General features: G+C 62.5%; 2 protein-coding genes across 16 annotated transcripts in view; one reads left to right on the plus strand and one right to left on the minus strand.

Moving 5' to 3' along the window:
• MOB2 (MOB kinase activator 2) overlaps window positions 1-16,102 on the plus strand; it is a 74,116-nt gene extending 58,014 nt beyond the window's left edge. For 4 of the 5 annotated variants that reach the window (XM_047877116.1, XM_047877119.1, XM_047877118.1 and 1 more), the window contains exons 2-5: window positions 6,915-7,075; window positions 7,627-7,720; window positions 14,158-14,282; window positions 14,999-16,102. In XM_047877116.1, coding sequence (XP_047733072.1) covers window positions 6,915-7,075; window positions 7,627-7,720; window positions 14,158-14,282; window positions 14,999-15,336 — 718 coding nt within the window. In that variant the 3' untranslated portion in view covers window positions 15,337-16,102. Of the gene's footprint in view, window positions 1-3,318; window positions 4,387-6,914; window positions 7,076-7,626; window positions 7,721-14,157; window positions 14,283-14,998 lie in introns of those variants that run through there. The other variant, XM_047877114.1, reaches the window with a different exon arrangement.
• Window positions 16,103-23,618: 7,516 nt separating this feature from the next.
• Window positions 23,619-27,788, minus strand: part of BRSK2 (BR serine/threonine kinase 2) — a 59,780-nt gene continuing 55,610 nt past the window's right edge. For 5 of the 11 annotated variants that reach the window (XM_047823997.1, XM_047823995.1, XM_047823996.1 and 2 more), the window contains 2 exons: window positions 25,432-25,479; window positions 23,619-24,240 (listed from right to left, as the gene is read on the minus strand). In XM_047823997.1, the coding sequence (XP_047679953.1) occupies window positions 24,065-24,240; window positions 25,432-25,479 (224 nt within the window). In that variant the 3' untranslated portion in view covers window positions 23,619-24,064. Of the gene's footprint in view, window positions 24,289-25,431; window positions 25,480-27,530; window positions 27,626-27,788 lie in introns of all 11 variants that reach the window. The other 6 variants (XR_007144974.1, XR_007144971.1, XM_047823999.1 and 3 more) reach the window with 4 other exon arrangements.

Here is a 27,788-nt window from a genome sequence, read left to right on the forward strand (position 1 = left end):
GTCTTCCCTAAATGCCTGTACTTCCTGCTGCTTGTGGGAGGCAGCTCGCTCACTTGACAGAGTGGCCCCGGAGGATCTGGATGAGGACAGGGGGCCCACCAGTGACCCACCTCCCTCTCGGTGGTTAACCACATTTGTGACCATGGAAGTCCTGCCTTGCCCCCTCCCGAGCCTGCCGGACAGGTGCTTCACCCCCGGTAGGGTGTCCTGCCTGTTGGCCGTAGGCAGGATGACCGGAGCCTGTCCATGAGTGGCCTTGTCCAGAGACCTGACGTGGGCCACGGCTCTCCGCTGTGTGTGTGGGGGGGGGTGTTGCCAGAAAAGCCATTTTTGCGAGCTGTTTAAATTTATTTTTCTGACCTGCAGAAGGGTTTAGAGAAAGCCAGTGTGGTGCATGTCTGCGTCAGAGTAGGTCTGTTTCGGGCGTTGGGTAGAGCAGGTGCGGCCTGCCGTGTGAGAGAGCCTGGGGCCGGGAGCGGGCCGGAGCGGCCAGGAGGGCCAGTGAGCAGCAGTGGCCTTCCTGACCCCCAGAGATGGGCTGTTCTGTGCTCTCAGGGGTTAGGAGCACAGCCAGAGTCCGTGCCCAGAACGTGTCACAGTCGAGACTCAAATCTAGTTTTCTTCAGTGTAATCATCTTAGCTTTGCGTGAGACTTCAGTGGGTCATAACTTTTAAAACTCAAAGCGAGTGCCTCTTGCTTTTCTGTTCTGTCTTTAGCTGTAACTAAACTAAGCAGGCCTCTTGGGTGAGGGTGTGACTGCTGGTGGTCATCGCGGAGTGACCGATCCGACCTTCCGTGGGCACCTCTGCTTTCCACCCCCCTCTTCCACAGCGGGTCACGAGCGTGCCGCACAGGGAGGACCCCGGCGAGTTACAAGTAGAAACCAGAGATCCAGCCCGTTAGCTGCCCAAAGCTGTCCTTCTGTCCCATTAAGGTGTGAGATTTGGAAACGTGGCCAGGTTGTGGGTGCTCTCCTCCAGAAGTTTGGCTCAGATCCGGAGCAGCGCCCGTCCCTGGCCTTGTGCAGGGACCACGCGGGTGCCCACGTGCGTGCCATGGTGAGGGCCGAATGCTGAGGTGGGCTCCACAGAAGACAAGAGGCAAGACCGACTCTGCTGAGTCTCTGCGTGCACTTGTGGCAGACTGGAGGCCGAGCCATTCTCACGGCGGGGGGAGGTGGGTCTGGGAGGACCTCACAGTAGAGGTGACGACTCAGCCAGGTTAGAGGAAGAGCACTCACTTCACAGAGTAGCAAGAGTTAACGTTGAACTCTGAGCAGTGGCCACACCGTGGCTCAGACAGCACTCAGGGGCACCTGGCGCACGTGGACGCTGGGTCCGGGGTGTCTGCGTGCTTTTCTCAGTCTGCCGTGGCTTTTCCCCTCTCAGTGGGTCTCTTGTTCTGTAGGGGATACGAAGGCTCGTGAAAGCTTGCTCTGTTCGGGGGTACGGACCGCCGGGCAGTTAAACCGAGGAGGGAGACGCCCTGCGGGTCCCTCTCGGCAGCCTCAGGCTGGCCGTGGCCTGTGGGGACTCGGGGGTCCCATCCCAAGCTGGGTCTTCCCAGCTTTTGGTTTCCAAGGCTCGGTGACAGGAAGGGGGTTACAGGGGCCCCAGGGCCAGTGAAGACCAGCAAGGACGTGATTCAGGAGGGGCGTCTCCACACGTCACGGTGGTTTTCGGGCCCCACGCCAGGCCCGCCACGTCATAGTCTTGAGGGTAGGCAGTGCTGCTGAGCCCCAGTACTTTCACTGTCCCGGGGTTGAGAGGCTTGTGGGAGGAAGGTCCCCTGTGTGTCTGGCCCTGGTCGCGGGCCCGCGTGTGCCCTGGCCGTGTGGGGTGACAGGGCTGTCAGTGACGTCCCTGCCGAGTCTGCGCCCTTACCGCCGTCCCAGGAAGGAGGTCGGTGCGTTCCCGTGCCCTCGGCCCGGAGGCTGCCCTTGCTTCCCCCAGCATGCCACCCCAGGTGGCGGCATCTGTCAAGCCTGCGCCCGGGAGCTGAGCCTCTGAGCCCGTGTGCCTCCCTCCTGCATGAGGCTGCCGTGGGGGGCGGCAGGCTGGGCCCAGGGCGGTCAGCACCCACTTGTGCTGCTCTCTCCGTGCGCCCCTGCTTTCCCAGACCGCCGTCAGCACCGTCTGTGTCCGTGCAGCACTTCCTGGGGGCCTCTACATGCCGCAGGTCCACCGTTCACACACCCGCAGGTTCCTCGTGATCCTGCTCCCCCACCCCCAGACCTTTGGCCTGCATTCCGGGAGGCTGCCTCTAGACGGGGCTGCCTCGGTCATCGTGTCCCCTCCTCCGGGGTCTCCATGCTTCCCCTGACTTCCCACAGGGGTCCCTTCCTACACCTGCCCTGCCTCCTCCCAGCCACATCCTTAGCCGTCTCAAGGTACCAGCGTCCAGTGAGCACTTCGGGGGCCAGACTGGGGCACAGTAGGCTGAGCAGGACTCTGAGGAAAGAAGGGGTCTCCCTCTGTCCTGCCCTTCTTCCCCTGGCTCTCTCCCCTCGCCAGGTGCTGCTCTGTGCCCGGGGACCACCAGCCCCTTGCCCCAGTATGGCTGAGGGCTTGAGGAGGCCTCCCGTGTTCAAACCTCACAGCTGCTTGTTGCTCCTTTCGGGTGTGGCCGGGCAGCCAGGGCATTACCGCGTCTGCCCGTGGGGGCCAGCCCTGTGCGTTGTTGAGCTGACTGCTGGGCGCATTGGCATGGGACACCCAGTGTCCCCTCAAATCCAGCCCCAGGTGTTCTTGGGCAGCCGGGGCTTCCTCACAGTGTGTCTGTGTCCCTAGGGCAGACTCCTCTCCTGTGGCTGACAGATGCCTCCCAGCCTGTTGGGCAGGCATCACCACATGGATGGATTACATGTCATTGCCAGGCTACACAGAACAACCTCGGGAGCCTTCCTGGTGGCACCAGTGGTGTGACATTGGGAAGGAAGTGTGTTAGGCCAAGCATGTGGGCAGAGGGACATGTGTGGGGTATGGGGACTCCTGCAGAGGTGGGACAGGTCATCCCAGGACACTCCACAGGTGCCAGGAGTAGTGGAGGGTGCACGGTGAGGCTGGCGGGCAGGCAGCCACTGGGGTGAGGAGACACCGGGAAGACGTGCTCCATAGGGCCTCGCCCCTCCCAAATGGATGACCAGCCTCGGAGTGCAGCCGCTGGACCCGGAGCAACGTGCAGGGTTCCGTCGGGGGCTCTCTGCCTGTGCCTGTGGCCATACTCTTCCCGAGGTCCCGGCAGGCCCTGTGGCGAGCCGAAGCCTGTGTCCGCCTTCTGGTCCCTTCAGTGCAGCTCCGTGCCAGGGCCTCAGACTTTCACTGTAGCTGTGGGCGTCCCAGCGAGCAGTAGGGGGGAGAGCCAGAGAGGAGGAACCCAGCCGTGTGGTCCCTGGGCAGACCCCTGGGCCTTGGCCAGACAGAGCCGGCTCCAGAGCCCAGTGTCCGTGGGGTGGGGAGCACAGGGTCTCGTTTTCTCCACCGATGTGGCCATAGGGACAGAGGACAGGTACCAGCACGGTGTCGCACGGAGCAGCCTGTTCTACCTCAAAGGCCACGAGGTGTTTTCTGAAATCTTGCGCCTGCTGCTGTTGGCGGCAGAGGAGTGGGGCTGGGTCAGGGCCACTTGTTGGCCAGAGGGGCCAAGTGTCTTGGCAGTGGACGGGACACAACTTGGGGCGGGAGGGACCTGTAGTGGCTGGGCTTGTGGGCCCCTCCTGCACAGGCCCTGCCGGCACGGAGGCCCTGCGGGTCCCCAGACGAGCCCCAGACACGCTTGTACCTTCGTGCTGCGCCCTTTGGGTCAGAGCCCATTGTCTGCTGTCTGCTCGTGGCACTGAGGGGAAGAGGACTCGGTCCAGGGGTCCCAGGCCAGCCCTGGGTGGCGAGGACAGTGAAACCAGGGGGAACCGGCTTGGAGAGGTGGAGCTTGGCGGGCCTGCTCTGCATCTGCCTGTTTGTTGCAGGGGAGCAGGTTCAGACAGCAGCAGGTGAGAAGGGCGAGGAGGCCGAGGCCTTCTGACCACGCGGGTCACGGCCCACATCCTCCCGGGGCTGCCTGCCTGGCCCTCCGCGACTCGGCCCACGGGGGCTCCCAGGCCCCCCTAGAAATGGACTCGCCAGCATGAGGGCGCCACACCCTTCCTAAGGCAGTGTCCGCGAGCGGGCCTGTGTGTGACCCCAACGACTTCCTGCACCACACCGGTTCCTGCTGCTCCTCCCGTGTCTGCTTCTGATGCGTGGTCCTCGAGTCACTTGGTGACATGGCTCCTAAATGGCAGGGCAGGGAGGTGCTCAGACAACTGGCTCTTGCCCTGTCCCTACACGTGTGATCATAGGACCCTCTAGACCCGGGGATCGAGGCCCGGCATCTGTGGTCGTAGCCGGGTGAGTCAGCGTGAGGCGCAGGCAGGTGTGCGCGCAGAGCACAGGCGAGGGGTTGGGGTCAGATGGGGCGTAGACGCAGGGTGGAGAATGTGCCCAGCAGGTGGATGTTCGGGGGTGGGGGTGGGGGTGGCCGGAGCAGAGCTGCACGGGTTGAAGTGCCTCCCGTGGGCTGGGCCCTCGTGCCTGGCGCTCTGGGCACAGGAGATCTTCCAGGTGACGCAAGGCTTTCTGACAGGGTGGCATGGCATGTGACTCAGTAGCAGAGACTAGGGTCAGGAGAAGGGCAGGGGGCAGGGAGTGAAACGGCCCTTCCCACGACCTGCTGGGGCATCTGAGGCAGCAGCAGAGCTCCTGGGCTCCCTGAACCCTCCCGGACCCGGTGTTCCTCGACACATTCTGGGGAAGGGTGGGAGCCTCGCTCTCCCAGGCCAGGGGACCACAGGGCCCTGTGAAGCGCATGTCCACACTTGTCCCCAGTGAACAGCCCCACCCCACAGTCCCCTGGGCAGGGACCCCTGAAGTGCTCACTGCAAGTGTGTGTGTGGGAGAGAGACAGAGACCTTCACGTCTGTGCTCCAGCCTTGGCCTGCTCAGGCAGGGCTCGGAGCTCCGGTCGTGGGGGGGGGGGGGGGGTCTGTCCCGCCCTGTCCCCAGGACGCTGTGGCCCTGCGTGGCATTGGCCACTCCCAGTGGTGCACCAGGAGGCTGAACACACGTCGCCTTTTAAGGAGAAGATTTGCTGAGAAGCTGAGGGAAAACATCTCCCTGGCATTCAGGGAACATATTTCCTTCCTGTTCCTCTTAAATAAACCACCAGCGACTTTTCAAAACAAGAAGAAAAGGACAAGGTCAGGGAGCTGCAGAGACCTTTCACCCCTGCTCCTAGCAGGGCTGGCAGGGGGAGGGATGCACAGGGAGCTGAGTGCCCCGAGCCGTCGGGACGGCAGTGTTCAGCTCCGCCACCACGAGGCCATGCCCCCGCCGAGGCCCACGGCGCAGTGAGCCGGTCTGCCGCTCCTTCCGCAGGCACCACAGCCCTTGAGGGTGTGAGCGGGTGCGGCCTGGGCGTGCGTATGCTGGGCCCCAAGTCCAGGTCCTGCCCGCCTGCCCCCCCACCTCTGTGGCCCAGCCAGCACGGCGACCACAGCCCCCCAGAGTTTGCAGGGGGCCAGGTGGAGGAGGGTGGCCCTTGGTGCAGTGGGCTCATGGCCATCCTGACGGGAGTGCCTGCTGGTTTGCCAGGGCGGGCATGTGCCCACTCCGGCCCCTCACCCCCACAGAGCAGGAGGTGGATGGGCTTGCGTCCCCTGGGGTTCTGGCCCTCAGGCCCGTGGCCGCTCCGCGGACGGGGATGATCCCTCCTTGAGAGTTGATGGCCACAGTGGCTTTTTCTGGTCAATAAGACTTCATGACGAGCAGTCTGTCTTCCGTGGGTCACAGTGTTTGCCGTTAAAGAATTCAGTTCAGTTAAGAGTCAAGCGGCTCATTCTTGCTTTTAAGCATTTCCCTTCAGTTTCTCAAACTTTCCCCCAGGAGCCCAATTCAAAAATTGGGGATTTCCTACAGGTGCAGGAGGATTGCAGCGTCGCTCTGAGCTGACCGCTAGGTGGCGGGAGGCCCCCCTGCCCCCTCCACATTGGGTGGTTGCTGCCCGGAAGGGGGAAGGGCCGTGTCTGCACATGGCCCTCCCCGGGGTCCTCTGCCCTGAGGCGTGTTTGCCCAATGTGGGCTCCGGTGTGACAGATTCAGTGACTTCTGACAAACCCACCCTGGGCCACTGTGTTGGTCACGTGTCTCTCGTGAGGACGTTCTGTCTTATTTGTTGTACCCAGTTCGCACACACCATGACCCTGGCTCCGGCCTCTGGGGCAGCTGGTGGAAGGCTGGTTCTGAGGCTAAGGACTCCCCCACCAAGGAGGGGCCCCCTCAGCACCAAGAACTTTTGGTTCGTGGGGCTTAGCTACTGATGCTCATTGGATTGGAATAAAAACAAAGACATTTCAAAAAATGTATTTAGTCCTATAAAAATAGCTATAATAAACCTATTCTGTTTTGTATGACAGCATATTGTTTTGGAAAAGAACTATTTTCAAAACAAAAAAAACCTTTTGGTGCAAAGCGGTAGTTTGAGCAGATTTCCCTCTGCCCCTGCCTGGAACCTGCACCGTGTGCTTGGGACGGAGCCCAGGGTTGTGCAGGGGGGAGCCTCATTTGTGTCAGTCAGTGCTCTGTAACGGTGGGCCGCTGGACCATCTGCACAAAAGGACCGGGGCCCAGGCCAGGGACGCTCTTCCCTGGGTCCCACCTGGTGGCTCTGGGGGCCAAGATGGCTGCAGTGTCACACATGGCAGGTGGAGCCTGACTAGCCTGGCCGGCGGCACACCTCCTTCAGTGGGCCCAGAGCAGCCTGTGTCCCCACTCGTGTCTCTGGGCCAGCTCGTGGCTTCCATGCCAGCATTTGTCTGCAGTGACCCTCTGCTCCCTTGTCTCTGGCAGGAAGTGACCCTCTGCTCTCTCTTCTCTGGCAGGAAGTCTAAAGCAAAGCCCAATGGAAAGAAACCTGCCGCGGAGGAGAAGAAGATGTACCTGGAGCCAGAGTACGCCAAGTCCAGAATCACTGACGTTGGGTTCAAGGAGCTGGTGGTGCTGCCCCGGGAGATCGACCTCAACGAGTGGCTGGCCAGCAACAGTGCGTGTGGGCACAGGGTGGGGAAGGGCGCCATGGCGGCTGCAGGTGGTCGCCTCCTCCAGGCCTCCCCACAGCTGGTGGCTGGCCCTGCAGTGCGCTTGGGGTCTCCACCACACGGGGACCCAGCACAGGTCCTGGCCGTGCCGGGGAGTGTCTGTGGGGTGGGAGTGCGGCCGCAAGGCCAGCGGTGCCCAGGTCACGGGAAGGCCGTGGCCCACGGGACAGGGGGGTGGCTTTCACCTCCACCTGCTGGGCAGGCCTGGGGCTCAGGGCTCAGGGCTCACAAATTGTGTGCCTGGCCCACCCCTTGCGGAGGGGACTCAGCTCGATGGCCCCTGCCTGTCTGCCCAGCTTGGCACCGTCCAAGCAGACGCCCAAGCCCGCACAGCAGTGGCTGGTGGCCGGCTTCCAGGGCTGGTGCTGTGCGCTGGGACATGTGTCTCTGGTCTGCGGTAGGTGCTGGCTGCCCCAGGGTCCAAGGAAAGGAGGCTGTTCCTCGTGGACGCAGTGGTGGGTTTCACGCCTGCCCCTTCTCTTCTCTTCTCTTACAGCCACCACGTTTTTCCACCACGTCAACCTGCAGTACAGCACCATCTCTGAGTTTTGCACAGGAGAGGCATGCCAGACGATGGCCGTGTGCAACACGTGAGTCGCTGCCTGGCTGCAGCTCAGACCCTGGACCCTCTCACTGCACCCGTGCAGGGTCTCCTGATGGCGTGGGGTCCTCCTCAACGGCATCCTGGCCGGGGCTGCGCCTCCTGTCACTGTGGGGCAGGGACACCAGAAGCAGAGCCCAGCCAGGGCAGGGCACTCGGCAGTGTGTGGCAGGGGGGTGTCCGCAGTACATGCCTGGCTTGGTTTCCTGAAATGTCAGAGCGTCATGAAGCTGCAGGCACTTCTCTGCTTTACTTAGTGGTCCAGTTGAAGGATGGCTCTTTTCTTTTTTGAGAGAGAGAAAGAGAGAGATCGTGCGCGCAAGTGAGATAGGGATGAGAGAATCTTAAGCAGGCTACGTGCTCGGTGCGGAGCCTGATGGGGGGCTCGCTCCGTGAGATCACGACCTGAGCTGAAATCAAGAGCCAGCCGCCCAACCAGTGGCCGCCCAGGCCCCCGAAGGACAGCTTCTCCTGAGAGCCCCTGCTCTGTGTGGAGGGGGTGACGGGGGACGGCGAGGGACTGGGCGCCTTCCTCACTGGCAGGTTTTGTGGGGCTGGGACGGCTTCTCCGTGAGTTTTCGGTGGGCCTGGGTGCTGGTCACTCTCTTCCGGAAGCGCGTGCACATTCGCGCCCTCAGCAGGGAGGCACCCCACTGGACTTGCAGCAGCTCTGACTGGGGTGTGGGCGGGAGGGTCCCTGCACAGTGCGGGCTGGCCCCCTGACGGCAGAAGGGATGGAAGGGGCTTTGAACAAGAGGCCGGGTGTGCCGGGGCTCAGCCTAGGGCCGTTGGGACTGAGGACGAGCGCAGAAGCTCCTTTCTAACGCCTCCTTTTTGTTACCGGGGCTGCAGGTCAGGGGCTTATGCAAGCGTACATGAGCCGCTAGCCCCTGCTGGCGAACACACATTTGCTGTGCTGTCCTGAGCCCATCCTGCCGGCAGAGCTGCTGGCCAGGCTGCTGGGCACAGACCCAGCTCAGTCGTAGGCAGGCTGAGCTGGCTCCTAGCCCTGCCAGGCCCTGCTCTCGTGGCCCCAGCAGGTCACAGCTCAGGGCTGGGTCACATGGGAGCAAACGTAGACAATGTACACTCTCCACTCTGTCACCCAGAAAGAGCCACCGACGGGAGCCCAGGCATTACATGTGTCCCCCCTGGCCACAGGCAAGGGTATCTCGGGGCAGGTGGGGCAGGTCGGCTTGAGGCAGGAGGACATCGATGTGGGAGGGAAGCGCCCTCGCTAGAGTGATGCCAGCGGCAGGTGCTGGAGGCGGGCGAGGACACTGCTTGAGAGCCGTGTGTGTGGTGTGCTCAGTAGGATGCTTGCTGGCTCGGCCTGACCAGGCAGTGTCAGAGGTGACCGGTAGGGTGGGAGGGTGGGGAAGCCGTTCCCCCCTGCCCCCGTGCGCCCTTTGGCATCACCGTGTTTGAGAAGAGACTCCTCGAGACGGCGTAGGGCTTGGTGTCGGGCAGACCTGCGCCCGGATGTTGGCGCTGCTGTGTGAGACTGGGGATCTGGGGAATGTTGAGCCCACTTCTCTTCATTCTTCTCGACCTTCTGTGGCTCCTTCACAGGGTTTTTACAGACTCACAGGACCTAGTGTGCTCTAGTGCCTTCCTAGCGGTTGTTTGATACCAAATTAGTTTCAGAGAAAAAGGCAGGTTTGCCAAAGGTCACCCCACAGAGCTGCTTGCTCCCTCGGGACCGATCAGCACATCCACCTGGGTCCCGAGTTGGGCCGCGGCCTGTCTGCACCCTGCTGCTGCCCTAGGGATGGAGACCAGAGGGTAGCGTTGGAGTCCCAGAAGGCGAAGAGAAAGGGCCGGGCGGAGGGTGTATTTGAGGAGATAACGGCTGGGAGCTTTCCAAGCGTGGCCGACACAAACCTACAAATTCAGGAAGCTGAATGAAGTCCAAGTAGGACAAAAGAACCCACAGGCAGATGCATCATAACAAAATGGCCGAGAAGAGAAGGCCTTCACAGAGCAGAGCCCGCGGCACAGCGCCTGCAGGGACATTGGCGGGTGCCTGTGCCTCTTGTCAGAAGCCTTGGGCCACAAGGAGGAAAGGAGGTGAGAAAAAGTGAGAAGAGTGAGAAAAATCAGGTGTCCCAGAGTCCTTCGGGCAACCCGTCCTTCAGGAGTTCGGGTGAGGTACAGACCTTCCCCACACGGAGGAAGACCGACCCGCGCACAGCCGGCGCACCTGCTCCACGGGAGTTTCTGCGGGGGGTCCCAGGGCAAGGGGGCTGCGGCTGGGGACCAGCCCTCCGAGCCCCTGAAGCCACACCTGTCTGATGGGCCAGATGGAGGGGCCCGCGGGGGGCTGTGCTCTCAGCACAGTGCAGAAAGCATGACTGAGTATGTAGTTTATACTCCTGTGAGCAGCCTCTATAAAAGTTGTGTAGATGACCTAGCCAGGTTCGTAACAGATGAATTGAAAGGAAATACTAAAACATAACCCAAAAGAAGTCAGGAAAGAGGAAACAAGGGCGATGAGAAGCAAAGGGAATAAGTAGTAAACGAAAGACGGCAGACTTAAATTCAGACTCAGCAGAAATTATGGTGAGCGTCCGTGGTGCAGACATGCCGATCACTAGGCAGAGATTGTGCCCAAGGGCCGTGCCCCTGGGCCCCCATCGGGGGCCTCAAATTACAGACCAGCCTGACCCCTGCGTGTGCACACATGCCTGTGACAAAATGTAATTTATGCGTGAGGCACAGAGTGTAACAACAATACCTGATAATAAAATAGGACCGTCGTGACAGTATCTTACAATAAAAGCTACGTGAACGTGCTCGCTCTGTCTCTCAGCTTGTACCCACATTCTTCTTGTGATGGTGCGAGACGAAAAAGTGGCTGCGTAGGGAGAAGAAGTGAGGGGCCGGCGCGGGCATCGTGACGTGGCCTTGGATCGCTTCTCTGCCTTCTGCCGCTGCGTGGGGAGCAGCAGCGTCTGCCTCTGGATGGTGGGTCACCGCGAGGGACTGGCCCCACGGAAGGCGAAACCGCACACCCCACTGTGTGAGAATGAGCCAACTGAGCAGCGTTTACAGGAAGCTCACTTTACTTCCAGTGACATCAGTAGATCACAACTAAAAGCACAGAGAAGATGTATCAGCAAAACACTAGTGAGAGGAAAGCCAGAGTGTCTGTTAATCCCAGACACAGTAGGCCTCAGAGCAGAGTCAATGATGAGGTGTGAAGAAGTCTGCATATTTACAAAAGAGTCAATTCATCAAGGAGTATCGATCTTGAATGTGTATGCACCAGACAGCAGCGTTTCCCTAGAGGACGTGGACAGAACTGAGAGAAACGGACAAAAATCAGAGTAGGGGACTTCAGTGCTCCTGTCTTGGAGGCAGAGGGCTGGTAGACAGTAAGCCAACGAGGTCATGGACTCACTGGCATTGCCAGCCAGCTGGACTGGATGGACTGGAGAGCATTTCACCCTCGGCAGCGCATTCTTCCCAAGCGCACACAGAATAGTCCCCAAAATAGATCACATCCTGGCTCACAAAACAACCCTTCGCAAACTTGAAAGAATCAGAATCGTGCTGAGTCGGTCATCTGATGTCATGGGGTTAAACTAGAATGAGTCACACTTGGAAATTAGCATGTTTCTAAATAATCCGTGGATCAGAGAGGAAGTCTCAGAATTAGAAATGTATTAAACGGAACACAAATGAAAGCGCACCGGACTTGAGGGGACACAGCTACAGCCGTGCCTAGAGGGACAGTTGTGGGTACGTGCCTACTTTAGGAGAAGGATCTCAAGTCAGTACCCTAAGCTTCCATATTAAGAAACTAGAAAAAGAAGAGCAAAATAAACCCCAATTGAGCAGAAGAAAGGAAGTAACAGAAACGATCAAAAGTGATTTCTGAAAACAGGAAAATCGATGAAACCAGAAGCCAGATCTTCTTAAAAAGATCAATAAAATTGATAAACCTTTAGCAAGATTGACAAAGAGAAAGGTGCAGATTATCACTGTAAGCAGTGAAGGGGGTGTCAGCATAAACTCAGCAGATATTAAACATCGCAAATTCTTATGGACATAAATATGATAGTTTTCCGGACGGCTCCGGAAACAGCCAAGTGCTTCGGGGTACACTCGGGTGTGCACGCTGCAAAGTGCCAGGTGCTGGTGAGCGCGGTCAGAGGCCTGCGCCAGCGGCAGGCGTGCCGCGCTTGTGGGCTGGGAGGCTTGACAAGCTCCAACGGGGAGCTCTCTCAGCCCGCCCTGTTCGTTCGTCGTCGGAGCCCCAGCAGAGCCGTCGTGGGTGCCGATGAGCTGGCTGAGACACGTGGAGGGGCGCAGCCGCTGGCGCAGCGACAACGGTTTTGGGGAAAGAGCAGGAAGGCTGGAAGGATCCCACCACCCAGTTGTAATCGCTGTAAGGCCACGGCACCGAAGACACACGGTGTGGCAGAGGAGCAGATGCACAGGTCAAGGGGACAGCCGAGTCCAGACATAGACCCACACAGATGTGGGCCTTTGATTTTTGACAAAGATGCAAAAGAAATTTGGTGCAGAAGGATTAGTCTTTTCAACCAAAGCTGTTGGAAAAAACAGTCATCTGTGGGGGGTGGGGGAGTGAATCTTGACCCAAACCCGGCACTCCATGCCAAAAGCAACTCCAAATGATTCTAAATTGTAAAACTGTGAAACTTTTGAAAGAGAGTGAGGAAATCTTCGTGACGTACCATCAGGTGAAGAGCTCTTGGCTGTGACACAAGGCATGGTTGTTAACGAAACAGAATCAGTAACTTGAGCATAATCAGCATGTAGAGCTTTTGCTCAGAGAAGGACGCTATCACAAGGAAGAAAAGACAAACCACAGACTACGTACCCAAGAAGGGACTCGGCCCAGAACGTGTGAAGAAGCCTCACAACTCGTCTGTGGGAAAACAGCCTGGTCACCGGTGGGCCCGGGCCTGGACACACAGGCCAGCAGAGAAGACACAGGAGAGCAGATGAGCCCCTCAAGCAGCAGGTGGATGGGGATTCAGAAGTCACAGCCCGCGTTGGCGGGCCCAGCGCCGGCGACGCTGTGTGCGGCAGGGCCGCGGAGGGACACGGAAGCCAGTCCGGGAGTGGTTTCGCGGCTTCTTCGGAAGGGGCGCTCTCCCCTTGCCTGGGCCTGGCAGTTCCGGTCCCGAGTGTCCGCCTTAGACAAGTGAGAGCTTGTGCTCCCATAGGAACCTGTCCTGGAGTGCGTGTCGCAGCCTGAACCGTCATCACCCCGAGCCGGGGACAAGCCGGTGCCTGAGCAGGTGAGTGGCTGGACACACCAGCACTTCCACACAGGAGCACGTCTCAGCGTAAGAAGGAAGGGGCTGCAGATGTGTGCACGGACGTGGCCGGGTCACCCCCCAGCTCAGGATGCCACGTGGCGTCCCCGGGGGACATCGCTGGTGTGCGGGGGGGACTGACCAGGGGCCGTGGCAGGAGGGCAGCATGAGCTGTGTCCGGCTGTGGGAGGCACCCAGCCGTCCGCATGGGTGAGGAGCACGGGACCACATGCCACCAGGTCATCTTTCCTGCGTGGTGATTTAAAATGAAAACAAACAAGAGGAACGTCAGAAACGGAGCATCTCATCTTCCTTGGTTCCAGACGGGGCGGTCCTCGTCATCCCTCAGGAGCCAGTGTCTCAGGGCTGCATGTTGTGGGGACCTGTTTCCCAGTTTCTGGGGTCAGCTGTGTTCTCCGATGCCAGCACCTGTGGCCAGGTGCATCTGCCGTCACGTGGGGGACAGGGGGTGGGGTGGGGCGTGGGGAATGGGTGGAGCAGGTGTCTGTGCTGCTGCCCACGCACTTGGGCCTTGTCCTCCGGATCTCACTGCAGACCTGGGCCTCAGCCTGGCCGCTAGAGGCCGGGCTCCACTTCCTGGCACAGGGACCCCGCAGGCTGTCCAGAGTGACACAGAAAAGGGCTTTGTGTGGATGTCCTCAGGTGCTCCAGTGCACCCGCACTGACGCCTGGGCAGGCAGGATAGGGGTGAGGCAGAGCCACCTTGTGGTGAGGAGGGCGCCAGGGCGGGCGTTCTAACCGACGGCAGGGCCTTGCAGGGGTTTCCCTTCCTGGGGGAAAACAGGGAGCTTTTCCAGCTTCCGAGGGCTTCGTCTTGACCAGCTCCCCTGCCTGTTCACGTTCTTGGGCCTTGTGGGGCACACGGCACCAGGCGCTCATGCAGCCTGGCCTCCCTGCAGGTACCAGGGAGTGCCACCTTACACCCCGGTCACAGCCCAGACCTTCCACCTCCGAGTGGGTGGCTCTGGTGCCAAGTGGCAGCCGGGGCCGAGTCCCCTTCCCCATCGAGGGCTGGCCTCCTCCCAGGGCCTGTCGATTAGCAAGGAGGCTGTGGCTGGGGGTGGGGCCTGCGTGTCTGTGGTGATGCCGTGACTGGCCTTCTCTGTCCCCACAGACAGTACTACTGGTACGATGAGCGGGGGAAGAAGGTCAAGTGCACCGCTCCCCAGTACGTCGACTTTGTCATGAGCTCTGTGCAGAAGCTGGTGACTGATGAGGACGTGTTCCCCACGAAATACGGTACGTCCCTCCCCTGGTGCTGGGTGCCCCTCCCTACTAGGCAGGCGTGGCCGCAGAGGACACAGAGCCAGACCTGTCGGGAGGGGGCAGCCGTGTGGCTGGGCCTGTAAAGCTAGGCAGGTGTCCTCTGGCAGGGTCAGCTCGGCCTGGGTCGAGAACCCCATCCCCACCCCAGGCTCTGGGACCCGTGGCTTCTGCCACCCCCTCCACCCCCCCCGTGTGCCGGGGCCATGGCAGTCCCCCTTACTTGGGGCCTGCCAGCCAAGGAGCGGCGGTTGTGGCGGGGGCTCCAGGCCAGTACAGAGCTGTCAGAGGGTCCCGTGCATCTTGGTTCCCGTCATTCTCCGTGGCCCCGGCCCCATCGAGGGCCCCGAGAGCATCCATCACGGAAGCACACGTAATCCCGGGCCAGGGCCGGGCTGAGGGTGGCCTGAGGCAGGCCCCTCGATGCAGAGGCAGCTGGTGCGGAGCAGTAGGTACCTGCCGGGTCAGTAGGCACGCAGCTCCGGGAGCCAGGCCCGGGGCGACAGGTCACTGGAGCGCCTGCCGATGGGGGGAAGGTGGGAAGTAGGGGGGGCCCTCCAGACGGCTCCTGCACAGCCGGTCCCCCCCCCCACCCCACGCCAGCCAGCTCCTTGCAGACTGGTGGGAGCTCGGCGGGACGTGGCCCACCGAGCGGAGTGCCGGTGACCCGACGTGGTGGGCTCTCTCCCCAGGCAGGGAATTCCCCAGCTCCTTCGAGTCTCTGGTGAAGAAGATCTGCAAGTACCTGTTCCACGTGCTGGCGCACATCTACTGGTCCCACTTCAAGGAGACCCTGGCCCTTGAGCTGCACGGACACTTGAACACACTCTACGTCCACTTCATCCTCTTTGCCAGGGAGTTCAACCTGCTCGACCCCAAAGACACCGCCGTCATGGACGACCTCACGGAGGTGCTGTGCAGCGGCGGCGGCGGCGGCGGCGGCGGGGGCCGCGGCGGGGGCGGGGCCGGCGGCGGGGGCGGGGCCAGCGGCGGGGGCGCGGGGGCACAGAACCACGTGAAGGAGAGGTGAGCCCCCGGCCGGACAGGCGTGCACGTGTGCAGAGAGACGGTGGTCCGTGTGCCTGCGTGTGCGCGCACACGTCCCGGGCGCGCTCGGCGGGAGGTCTGAGAGGCTGACGCCGCCCCCCCTGCCCGGCCCCGGGCGCGCCGAGCGCGGGCTCCCCGGACGCCGGCAGGCCGCGCGTCGGACTGGCCCCCGCCGGGGCTGTCCTGTTGGATGGATGAGTGCCGCTTGTCAAGAAGGACCCTCGGATTTCATTCGTTCGCTCGACAGCGTTTATGGGACTGCCGGTCTGAGTTTCCTTCTCCTGTGGGGCTTTCCTTTCCTTGGTCTTCCGTGTGGCGCCTGCCCCCGCCTCCCCTGAGGGCTCTGCTGTTTTGAGAGAAACACACCAGTGAGAGCCGGGGCTCCTTCCCAGGAGGGACTCTGGCTCGCTTTGGTTTGGCATCAGGGTGGGGTTATTCTAGAGATTCCGCCCCATCCCCCCCTCAGACCTCCCTCTCCTGGCCTTGCTTGGATCTTGGCTGTTGGCGGCTCAGAGCAGGTGGGGTAAGGTGGGCGTGGCCGGGGGTGCCCCACAGGGGCCCTGACCCTGTGGCCATGTCCCCCTCTCTCCTGCCCCTGCTGCCCACGAGGGCCCCTGGACTAGCTGGGCCTAGGACCGAGGTGCCTGGGCGGACGGACGGCCTGTGTGGAGAAGCGGCTGTTGGCGGAAGGCTGGGTGTCCCTGCTCCGCTCACCTGTTCGGTCGGTCGTAATAAAAAGAATTCTCTCAGGTCAGCGCCTGTGTGTATCCTCGGCGTCTCGATGACCCTTGCTGAGAGTGCCAGGGCTGGTGCCAGACTGAAGGTGGCCTGCCTCCCGCCCCCTCGTGTGGTCTCTGCCCACCCCAGGCTGGGCTCTTCCTGCCAGGGCCAACCACAGGCTCCCCTGCTGACCCGTGTCCACAGCCTGGGCCTGCAGGACCTCGGGAAGCTGGGGGTGTGGGGGTCATGCCTTGTCTCCTGAGTGTCGGCGAGGGGGGGGGGGGTGGGTGCGTGATCTCTCGTGCTGTGCCTTCCTGTGCAGGTGGCAGGGATCCCAGAGTGTGCTCTGGAGTGGGGGGGGGGGGGGGCTTCCTGGCCAGCCTGGCCCCGGGGGCTCTGCTGCAAGGGCTAGCGCTGGCCTGGCAGTGTGGTCCGAGGGGTGAGCTTAGGGGAGAGCTCCGGAGTGGGATGAATGCAGGGGCAAGGCCAGGCTTGGGGAGCAGAAGGGGAAGGGGTACCTGAACCCTGGAGTCGGTCTAGGTACTGTGTGGGCAGAGGAGAGAGAAGAGGGCGCTGTGCCCTGACATCTGGCCTGGGGACTGCCTTCTCTGGCTGTTGACGGCTGTCCTGTTCCTTCCCCCAACACCCCGTACACGGTGGGAGTCGTGTTCTCTGCGTGTGAGTGTACGTGTGTGACACCTCCATCTGCAGAAAGCTGTCCAGGACACACATGGTCCGTGTAGCTCTGACTCGGGAAAGAGCTGTGGGATCCGTGGGCACAGCACTGGCACAGGGCCTCAGAAAGTCTACCCAGGAAGGGACAGGCAGCCAGGATGAGGAGCAGTCTGCACACCTCCTGAGGGCGAGGGCAGTGCCCTGTGCTCTCCTCCAGCTGGCTGGCTCTTGGCTGCAAGAGCCAGAACATCCTGGCCCGCTTAAGCCTCGGGGAAGCCTTCTCGCCTCTGCATTGGTTCCTTGGCCCGCACGGCAAGTGGCTGCATGCGGCGCTCCCGGGGCAGCTGGGCTCCGTGCTGAGGACTCAGCTTTCGGTGGGCGCACCCGGAGTGGAGTCCCCGCTCTGCCCCGACAAGCCGTTCGCTTACCCGCCCACACCCCGTCGTTAGCTCTTCCCGGAAAGTGAGAAAGCACACAGGACTCCGTATCAGTGGAGGGAGAGGCTCGATGAAGGGGAGAGAAAGGGCCCTGAGTCAGAGTGCAGCACCTCGAGAAGCTGGAAGAGGAAGAAAACGTTTTCTCCCCCCTGAGCCTCAGGAAGAAGCAGCTGTGCTGACATCGGATTGTCGCCCAGTAGGGACCATCTTGGACTTCTGTCTTCCAGAGCTGCGACGTAAGCCACTAGGTTTGTGGTAAGCAGCCACGGCAGGGACAGGAAATAAATGCAGATTTCGGTCCCGGGGTGGGGTGCTACTGCAGCAAACACATAAAATGTAGAAGCGGCCTTGGGGTGCGGCAGTGGCAGAGGCTGGAAGGATTTTGAGGGGCACAGTAGAAAAAGCCTCGGTTTTCTGAAGCAAGACGATTGGTAGGAGGCCCGAACATTGATGTGTCCCCTACCAAAGACCCAGGAGTAAATGAGGGGCACCATGGAGGAACCCTGGTGAGTTCACCTTGAGGCCTGCCCGGAGCCAGCGCGAGCGTCCGTTGGCAGAAGCAGGGATGTGGGGCGCTGCCGGTGAGGGCCCAGAACAGCAGGGCCCATGTCAGCGGGAACGGAGGCTGGATGTGCAGCATTACCTCATGGAAAGCTCCACCGAGTTCTGCCCCTCGGTTGTCGGAAAGCAGGACTTGGGAGCAGTCCGCGTGGATGTGTAGCCGAGAAGGTTTCCAAGCAAAGTGTAGCTGCGCAGCGTCGTTTCCTGCTGCTCTGCTGCTCGTGGCGACACGGGGGAGGAGAGTCAGACGGAAGGCAGAGCTCTTGAACCAAAAGGACCTGGCACTTGACGGTTTGGGAACTTAGCCGAGCCAAAGGACGGCAGGTTCATGGTCAGAGACAATGTGCTCTAGAGAACAAGTCGAGGGCGCAGCTGGACAGCCTTTGGTTAATACCTGGGCAAGATGAGTAAGGTCAGAGCGTTCGGTCCTGCGGAGGGCACTCGGAGGAGATTGTATGCATGACGGACAGACGCCTCCTTCCTCTCGGCAAAAGCCAAAACAGAAGAAAAGATGTTTTTGGAAGGATCTGGAGGCGCCTCTCGTCCTGTGGAGCAAATCCCCATGGCGTACACAGGAGACCCGTGCCGTGCTCGAGAATCTCACGCACCAGAAACCCTGCCAGGTGGGATGAGGGCGCCTAGGGAGGAGGGAATCCGGCCCCGTGGGCAGGAGACTCAGGGGAACGGGGAACCGGCAGCTGCCGGGCTGCCTTTCTTGAAAGAAAGCGTGGCCTGCAGGGGGAGCTGCGAGCCCAGAGGGGAGAGCCTTGAGCCACGAAGTTATTCCCAGGCCTTGCCAGCACCTCGTGGGGTTTGCCTGGCTGGGCCCAGCGATGCCCACTTCCTTCCGCTGTCTCCCCTTCCACTTGTCTTCCCCCTTGGGGATGGAAATGTCCTGTGCCTGCCCCACCTTTGTATTCTGGAAGCAGGTAGCATTTCCTGTGTCAAAGATGGCACGTGGAAAGGGGTTTTGCCCTGGGATGGATCGTGCAAGTCTCACCCATACCTGACGGAGTGACTTAGGTGACGTTCGGGGCTTGACTTGATGCTGTTGAGAGTTTGGGGGACCTCAAAGTTTGGGGTGAGTAATTTTCCATGTGAGGTGGTTGTGCTAGAGGGCCGTCTGCAGGGGGCAGAAGGAGGTCTCCTCCAAACGTCCACACCCTAGTCCCCCGGATCTGTGAGCATGTTACCTGCACAGCATAAGGTTTAAAGTTGCAGACGGAGTGAAGTTGCTAATAAGCTTGAGATGCGGAGATTGTCTGGGCCCAGTGTGATCACAGGATTCCTTAAAACTGGGGGAGGGGGCAGAAGAAGGGGAACCAGAGCCGGAGGGCGGGACGAGGGCTTGGCCTGGTGCCCCTGCCTTGAGGGTGGAGGAGGGCGCTACGCAAGGGATGCAGGTGCCTCCGGAAGCCGCGAAGGACCAGGAAGCAGATTCTCCTGCAGAACCTCCAGAAGGAGCCAGCCCTGGCGAGGCCGTGATTGTAGCCCAGTGAGACCCACTTCTTGACCCGCAGAACTTGGTAACGATCGGCGTTGAAAGTTTGTGCTCACTTGTTCCGGCAGGTGGGAAACTAGTACATCTTGAAGGGGGGCCCTGGAGCTCTTGGAGGGTCATTTTGAGGGCGCACAGAGATGGCCTCTGAAGGCACTTAGCCCAGGGCCCGACACCCAGGATGAGCTGGACAGACAGCAGCAGAGACTGCCATCCCACCTGAGCCCCAGGCGGGCGCACTGCCCGGGTCAGAGGTGCCGCCTCCCTCGCCTCCGTCCATCCCAGCTGCCTTTCTCCTCCGGCCGGCATCACTGCCCTGATGCTCCCCACCGGTTCTTTCTCTTCCTGTCACTGGTCATCTCCTCCGCTCCCTGCTAACCTCCAGCCCTTGATGAATCACACCGGCAGAAATTCGACTTGATGGTGGGGAGTGGGGTGGATCCAGGAAGGGGAAGCATGGGGGTGGGGGGAGGGGAGAAGCCACAGGGTGGGGCTGGTAGCCTGGGGTGAGGGCAGAGGGGAGTGGGCACTGAGCTGCAGGGCGAGGGAGAGGCGGGGCCACTGGCGAGGGCTGGGCCGCTGCTGGTAGTGAGCTCCCTGGCGTGGGAGAAGTGTGAGCTGGGATGCTGTAGCACCCTTCCCTGAAGCTGGGTTGCGGGACTTTGAGGGTGCGCCCCCCTCTCCAGGCTCTGAGGCCTCAGGACACCAGCAGTCGCTCGGTCTCACAGCTTAGGAGCCTGTGGGGCCCTCTGCCTCCACTGGCAGCTGGCAGCACGCACGGTCTAGGACAGGCTCTGAGCAGAGCGGAGCACATCCTCCTCTCGGGCCTCCACCCTGCCTCTGCCACCTGCTGGCACTCAGAGCTCCTGGGGGGGGGGGGCGGGGCATGTGTCTGTTCACTGGGGCCGCGGGCCAGCAATGGCTGGCCCCCAACGTGTGTCGGTGCCTGAGAACTGGCAGTCCTGAGAGACCGTCCTCTTACCGGGTGCCAGGTCCACCACCGTCTCCCTTCCGGTGTAAGTCCCTGTTTCAGTTTGTATCTTACAGAAATAGCGTGGGGACCGTCTGGCTTACTGCTCAGTGTAAGTGCTCAGGGCAGTGTCTGTTGCATAGCAAGTTCCTTATATACACTTTATATTAGTGAATATTAATACTAACAGTCTCTGGCTTCGCTCGCCTTGGTTTCTGTTTCTTACAACCAAGAGGGAGCTTGGCGTCCGAAGGGGGGTGGCACGATGAAGGGGTGCGGTGGGCAGGCGGCAGGCGTGCTGTGATACTCGGGATTCCCGTCACGTGGCCCGCTACGGCTGACGCTTTGCAGTGTTCAGAGGGCCAAGTAGAGGAGGATGAGGTCTGTGCGTCGCCGCTCATTGGGTAAAGCGGATGCAGAGCCACCGGTCAGGGAAACTGCTCCCGCGGCCGGCAGCCCAGGCCCCCGGGAGCTCTGTGGTCATGCCCAGCTGACCTGGAGCAACTGAAGCCCCTCCTTCAGCCTGTTTCTGAGCTGCGGCTAATGGGACACCGTGCAGCTCAGTGACCGCAGTGGAGCCGGTCCCTCGGCCCTTCGGAAGTACCTTCTGGGCGCCCACCCCCCTCAGAGGCACGGTGCTGTTCCAGGGCCAGCACAGGAGGAGCCCACCCAGCTCCGCAACCCCAGGTTCTTTCTCACGTCTAGGGCCTTGAGCCGAGCCGGAGGCCGTCGTTCTGGCAGAGGCGCCCGGGGCCTTGGCAGCACTCTGCTCCAGCAAGATGGCACAGGGCACAGGAGCGTGGGCTCCGGGGCTGGCCCCGCTCACCAGGGGCCACGTGGCCACCTCGGGGAGTGGTTTTGTCACACGGAGGTAGGGGGCGGCTACAGGCATCATCTAGCAGGGGGAGAGCAGAGACGGTGTTGATGTTCTGTAGAACGCAGGTCAGCCCCCGCCGCCACAGAGGACCACCGGCCCCAAATGTCAGTGCCGTGGCGGCCGGATCCTGCTGTGGAGGCAGCTGGGTGTAGTCAGGCCCTGCCACGAAGCCACGTGCCCACGCGGTCACGCTGTGCCTGATCTTCACATACAGGGAGAGGGTGCCTGTGTGGGAGGCCTGGGAGGGCTCCGTGGGCGTCGTGGTCTCTGTTCGGACCGCTCGTCGGGGACCACTCCTCACCCATCCTCAGGGCTCTGTGGTAGACTCCCAAGTGCTCCTGCACGACCTGGGGCTGGGCAGCCCTGGAGCTGGTGGGGGATGGATGGCCGGTGCGTGGTCATGGTGCCCATGTGGCTGACAGGCGTGGTGGGCACGGCTCGGGCCACTCCCCTCCGCGGAAGAGGCCAGCCCAGGTTTTCCTGGGGCTGCCAGCCAGCAGCCTTCGCCCATCACTTCCAGGGCTGTGGGTCATGGCACTCCATCTGCCCCTTACCAAGAGAGGAGCGAAAAGAAGGTCCATCCTCCAGGTGCCAGGGTGACCCCATGGGGTCAGGGGTTGGCACTCACTAGAGCTGCAGCGGCAGGGCAGGGCGGTGCTCCACGTCAGCCGCAGGCGTGCTCCCCTGTGCCCCTGGGCCTCCCCTGCCCCCAGCCCAGCACGTGATCCCTGCTCGGTCTGGGGCAGCCTGGGGGGGCAGTCCCCAACTCCGCCCAGGAGGCTGGCCTCTTTGGAGCGTCCACACCCGGCAGAGCCCCGAGGAATGCACGTGGGGGACAAGAGCTGGACCCGGTTGTCCCACATCCCTGCCCCACCCCCTCCTGGACGGAGACTGGCGTCGGGTATTTTTACTGAAGGAATTTATTGTTCCAGAACTAAGGTTGCTCACAGTTATTTGACAGGGGATACACGGGGTGGGGCTTGTTCGTTTCCGTGACGTCTGCGTGTGTCCCGAGTACAAAAGAGGAAGGCTAACAAGAGGTATTGCTTTCGGTGTCTTCTGTCTCTGGAGAAGCCCCTCCCGCTTGTACCGCGTGGCTTATGCTGTTATAGGTGTTTAATTGTTTCTTATGTATTGAGATCCCAGCCTGTGGTGGGGGGGGGGGGGTCAATGTAACAGAAGCATTAAAAGCTGTCCACGATGGGAGGGGGGCAGGGCGGGCGGGGAGGCGGAAGACACACCAAAAGCAAAGTGGACTCGTTACAGCGAAGGCATGCAATCACAACCTGCCATCCTGGCCCGCCGCTGGCCTGGTGCCTCCCAACAGCGGCCAGGCCCCCCGCGCACTCTCAACACCACGGGGGCCTGTGCCAGCCTGGAGGGACCGGGCCCACCAACAGAAACAAGCAGAAGCTGGGGACAGGGACGGAGTGAGGCGGCCACACCCCGTGACCTTGCTGTGTACAGAGAACACACACTGCGGAGGACGCCGCCAACTTTTTTTTCTTTTCTTTTTTTTTTTTACTTTTTGTCATTTTAGTAAAAAACCCTGCGGTGCCTCTGCTGTCCCGTGTGTGGGAGCCAGCCCAGGGCCTTCCTCCGATCCCCACTCTCAGACAAAACCAAGATGGTCCCCAGCCTGGGCCTGACAGAGGGGCCCTGGGCAGGGCCATCGTGCTAGGAGACAGCGCCCTGCCCCGTCCCTACCCCCCCACCCCGTGGGACTGGAGTTGCGTCTACACAGTAACCGGACAGAACATGGGACAGAGCGAACCGCGCCGTTCTTTAAATATATATATGTGTATGTATATAGAAAGAACCAAGAGCAAAGACCTGAACACAAAACCTAGCCCTGCCCCAGCGGCTCCCCCCACCCCCACACCCTTTTCCAAAAACAACCAAGAAAAAAAAGTTTATAAAAATATCTTGCAGGAATTCTTTAAAGTTTACAGTAGCTTGCCGGCGCTGCATCCACCGGCCTGCCCCCCGCCGCCCCCCAGCGCTCCGACGGCTCCCTCCTCAGGCCCCGCCCTGCCCAAGACACACAGATGGCAGGAGGACGCTGCTGCTGCCCCTTCCCTGAACAGAGAAGTGAAAGAAACTCAATAAGTTAAAACAGCAAATAAATAATACTGATCTCGGCCAGCCGTGGAGCAGGCAGGCGGCTCCGGTGCCTGCAGGGTCAGGGTCCACCCGGGCCAGGCAGGGTCGCCAAGCGCGAGAGCACGCTGCAGCCCCAGGCGAGCGGGGAAGGGGTGGGGGGGGGGGGGGGAGAGGGGGCGGGTGGACGCGAGCGAGCGGCGGGGCGGGCGGGCGGCTGCAGGCAGGGGCCGTGCCGGGGGAGGCCGCGTGCAGGCTGGCCGGCGGGCCGGCTGACTTCGGCTGTCCCGCCCGCCGCGGCCCGGCCGGGGAGGTCGCCGCGAGTCCGGAGCCCGGCCGGCCGGCCGGCCGGCGCAGAGCCGCCGCGCGGGTGGGCGGGGCCTCGCCGCGGGCGGGGCGGGCGGGGGCGGGGCGGCGCGCGGGCGGGCGGGGCCTCGCCGCGGGCGGGGCGGGGCGGCGCGCGGGTGGGCGGGGCCTCGCCGCGGGCGGCAGCAGCAGGAGACGAGAGAGGGCGGGTCCGCGGCAGCTGCCTTCGGTCAGCCGGTGTCCGGCGCGGAGCACAGAGGACGGCCTCGTGGAGGTGACATGTTAACTTTTCGGGATAATTCCTGGTATCAGAGCGGAAACAGTGGCGTTGTCAGAGGCAGGCAGAGAGAGAGACAGTGAGAGAAAGAGCGAGCACGGGCGGGCCCCGCCGCAGGCGCTGGCCCCCGGTGCCCCCTTTCCTTTCCTCCCCGGCTCCGCAACAGTCTAGCCGGGCGGACGGGCGCGGCCCCGGGTCCACGCGGGCGGGCGGGCGGCGGCGGGCGGGCGGGCGGCGGGGCGGCCTTGGGGGCCACTGTCAGGGCCGTGCTGGGGAAGGGGGCTATGTGTCTAAGGCTGCTCGCGGCGGGCGGCGGGCGGCCCCGTCTTGGCCGTGTCCTTGCCCGTTGGGTACTCGGCGTCCCCTCCAGGGCCGGGGCCAGCGGCCGCGGAGTCACCGAGTGGGCCGTGGGCACTCCGCTTGGCGGGCGTGCTGGGGGCCTGGGCCGCCTGCCCGTTCTTCTCGTCTGAAAAAAGTTGTTTAATTACGTCAAAGAAGTTACTCAATGGGCTGCCTGGGTACACAGAACAGAAGACAAAAGAGAAAAAAGAAAAAAGAAAAAAAAAAAGAGAAAGAGGAAGGGGGGTAAGGAGAGAGAAAGAGAACAAACAAACAAATGAACGAAAGGGTCTCCATGAGAGAAAGAAAACCCAACGAGATGAGGTCTGAGCCGGGCGTGGCAGGCGGGGGGGGGGGGGGGGGGGCAGGTGGGCAGCAAGCGAGGGGTGGGGGCAGCAGGTGCAGGTGGAGAGACCCCTCCTCCCTCACCGCGCCTGGCCCTGAGGCCCTGGCCCCCCTGCACCTCAGCCACCCCATGGCCTGGCCACCCGGCCAGCCCCACTCTGGAGACCGAGGCAGAAAAGCCACCACTGCCACAAGCCCCAGGGCTGAGCAGGACCCTGGGGCCCCCGGCTGCCCCCTCGCACGGGACCAGGGAGGCTTCTCTGGGCTGGGGAGGCTGGAGCCAGTGTGCCCGCCACGCTCCTCCCGGGAGGCTTGGAGCCCGGCCCCCCGGCCAGCCCAGGCAGCACCCGCAAGGACACAGAGGTCAGCAGCAGACACACAGATGGACGGATGGGTGAACAGGCATGGAGAGCTTGGGTATGGGAGGGCTGGGGGCAGGCAGCCAGAGTGGGGGCCCTGATCCCAGAGGAAGAAGGCAGAGATGGGGGCCTTGTCCTACTGTCCAGGTGCCTCCGCTCTACCTCTTAAACCTGACTCCCCCAGCCCGGAGCAGTGGGCAGGGGAGTGCGTGCACGGCACCCTCCTCCACCCCACCCTCCAGTGGACAGAAAGCTTTTACAGCAGCCTCCTGGCCAAGGTCTGGAGTCCACCCAGACCCCAGACCAGAGCCCACACAGACCCTTGCTGGCCCTGGGGCGTGGAGACCCTTGACTGATCTGAGTCTCGGGTTCCCTTCCTGGCCTGCCTGGATCCTAGGGCTGGGCCAGTGGGTGCCCTAGGGGGTGGGTGACCGAGGCTGCTCCTGGCAGAGGTGGGGGGCTGGGGGGGGCCCGAGTGTGCGTGTCTGGGCCCCACGTGTATACAGGGACCCCAGGGTGGCCCTAAGGGTGGCAGGGGTAGCACCCGGCCAGGAGCGGGCTGCAGGTGGGGGTGACAGGCTGGGGGATCCCAGGTGAGCGTGAGGGGTTCTTACCACATTTGGAAAGCCTCCCCGTCATCATTTCCATACAGTTAGTGGTGTCTGGAGCACAGAATGGAGAAAGGAGGGAGGGAGACGTGTGAAAAAGTCTTCCCACTCGGAGCCCAGGCCAGGCACTGCCCTCAGCCTCTGGCCAGGCCCTCAGGGAGGGGCAGAGCCCGTGTTGGGGGCGGGGCCACGGGGGGAGGGGCCGGTGCTGCCGGGGGGGCTGGCACGCTGGAGAAGGAGGTGAGGAGGCTGGGAGGGGTGGAGCCCAGAGCAGGGGGGTTGGGGCAGGTAGGGTGGGTTCCAGCTGGAGTTGGGTGGGACTTGGGGGGGGGTGGAGCCTGGGGTGTGGCCGGCTCAGACTGTGGGCAGTGAGGGGGGTGGGGCAGTATCCTGGTCAGAGGAGGGTCCTGCTGCAACCAGAGCCTGAGGGCAGGACGGGGCCCTGCCAGAGGCCTAGAGTGTAGGGCTCCTCAAGGCTCTCACAGGGGCCTATGCTGGGTGGGATGTGACCTCTTGGCCTCCTTTCCCTAATTGGAGTGACCACCAGGTCTCTGGCCGTATAGCTAAGGGGCCCCCACTTCTGCCCCCTGCTCACAGTGGCTCTAGAACTGAGCTCGACAGACAAGAGCATCCAGACCGGGAGCGTACAGGAGGCCTAGGGATGGGGCCAGGGCATGGGCTAGGATCCTGGATTAGGCTCCCCAGGTCCCAGACCCCCTGAAGGAGGTCAGGGGAGACGGGCCTGGAGCCCAGAGGGGGTACCCGAGAGTTTGCAGGGACACAGCTTTGGACACAAGGCTGAGTGGGGTCAGGACCAACGGGGGCCCCCACTTTGGGGCGGGGGCAGGACTGCGGTGGGGTGTGGAGCCCAGGGGAAGAGTAGCGCCCACCTTGCTCACTGCTGTGCCTGGTACTTGGCACGAGGGACGCCGGCTGATGGGCAGAATGACGCAGCCCGGAGCAGGCCTGGGTACCCTCTGGGCAACACACCGGGCCCTGGCCTTCTCTCACCTCCCTCATCAAGCTCTGTCCTTCCCTGGCCTCAGTTTCCCTCTGTCAGCCCTGCTCTGCTCTGCTCTGATGTGGAGGCCTTGAAGGCTCCCAAGGAGCCAGAGGCACCTGACGCCTGTCCCCCCTGCTCCCTGCCTCCAGTGCCAGCCTGGCTCCCAGAGCCCACTCCGTGGGCTTAGGGCTAGCGTGCTGGGGGCACCCCAGCCCTGACCCGCCAGTGGGGTGAGGAGGCACACGTTGGGGGTGAAAAGGGTGAAACACATACAATGGAATGAGGATGGCAGGGGCAGGGTGGATGAGCGGGGCTGGTCTGGCCTCTGGGACCCCACCAGGCTGGAAAAGGGGCCCCCTGAGGGGGTGCCCAGAGAGGCAGGGCTCGTGCTGGTTGCCGTGCTCCCCAGACCCTAAACCCAGACTGGGCCGTCACGGCAACAAGGGCCTCACCACCATCCTGACAGGACCCGCACACCCTCGCTAACGGACAGCTGCGTGTGCACATGCCCACCCGGCCCTACACAGGCTCACCCACCCCTGCAGCGGGCACGTAGCCCACTCCCCACCAGGTGCTGAGCAGCGTGGACCCTCGGGCTCTCGGACCCCCAGCACCTCCAGGCCTGGGCAGCCCCTTCTCCCTGTGTGACCACCGCCCCCCCCCCCACCCCCACCCCGTAGGCCCAGCTGGGGAGTTCTTCCTTTGGGCACTCAGGCCGCCCCCTGTCTTGCTCAAGGCCAGACGATCACGGGCCTGTCACGGGGAAGTCAGGTGGCAGGTAGCCCCACCACGTGTCAGCCGGTGTGGGCGCTAGGCCCACAGCCTCGCAGGGTACGGCTGGGGGAGCCCGGAGGGTGGCAGGCTCCCCGCAGGACCTTGGCCACTGCTCTTCTGGAGCCTGCTCTCACCGGCCTGGGGCCAGGCTGCCCGTGTCCGGCTGCTCAGCCTGGGTGCTGGGCCTAGACGGTCTGTCCAGGGCCGGGAGCTGGCCGCTGGATGTGTGAGCGGGCACGGGGTGCCCTTCTGGGGGCCAGTCTGGCTCTTGCCAGAGGCTCTGCCCGCAGCCCCCTCCCTGCCCCTGCGGCGGGGCCGGACACCTTACCTGCCAGCGTCAGAGGCTACTCTCGTAGCTGGTGGCCACCTTCTGGCCCTTAAGCCCAGCACCCCAGCTTAGTCCTGGCGCTGGCGGGGGGGGTTCTACAGTGGACAAGAGGCGCCTTTCAGTGTGGTGTGCTGGGCCCTACCTCCCTGGGTGTGCAGAGACGGGCCGGCCCACTGCGGCGGGGAGGGCCCTGCCCCCTGGGGGGCAGCGAGGTGGGCACGTCGGAGGGGGCCACACCCCTGCTCACCAGCCCGCAGG

This window comes from Prionailurus viverrinus, chromosome D1, assembly GCF_022837055.1.
Source record: "Prionailurus viverrinus isolate Anna chromosome D1, UM_Priviv_1.0, whole genome shotgun sequence".
NCBI classification, from domain to species: Eukaryota; Metazoa; Chordata; class Mammalia; order Carnivora; family Felidae; genus Prionailurus; species Prionailurus viverrinus.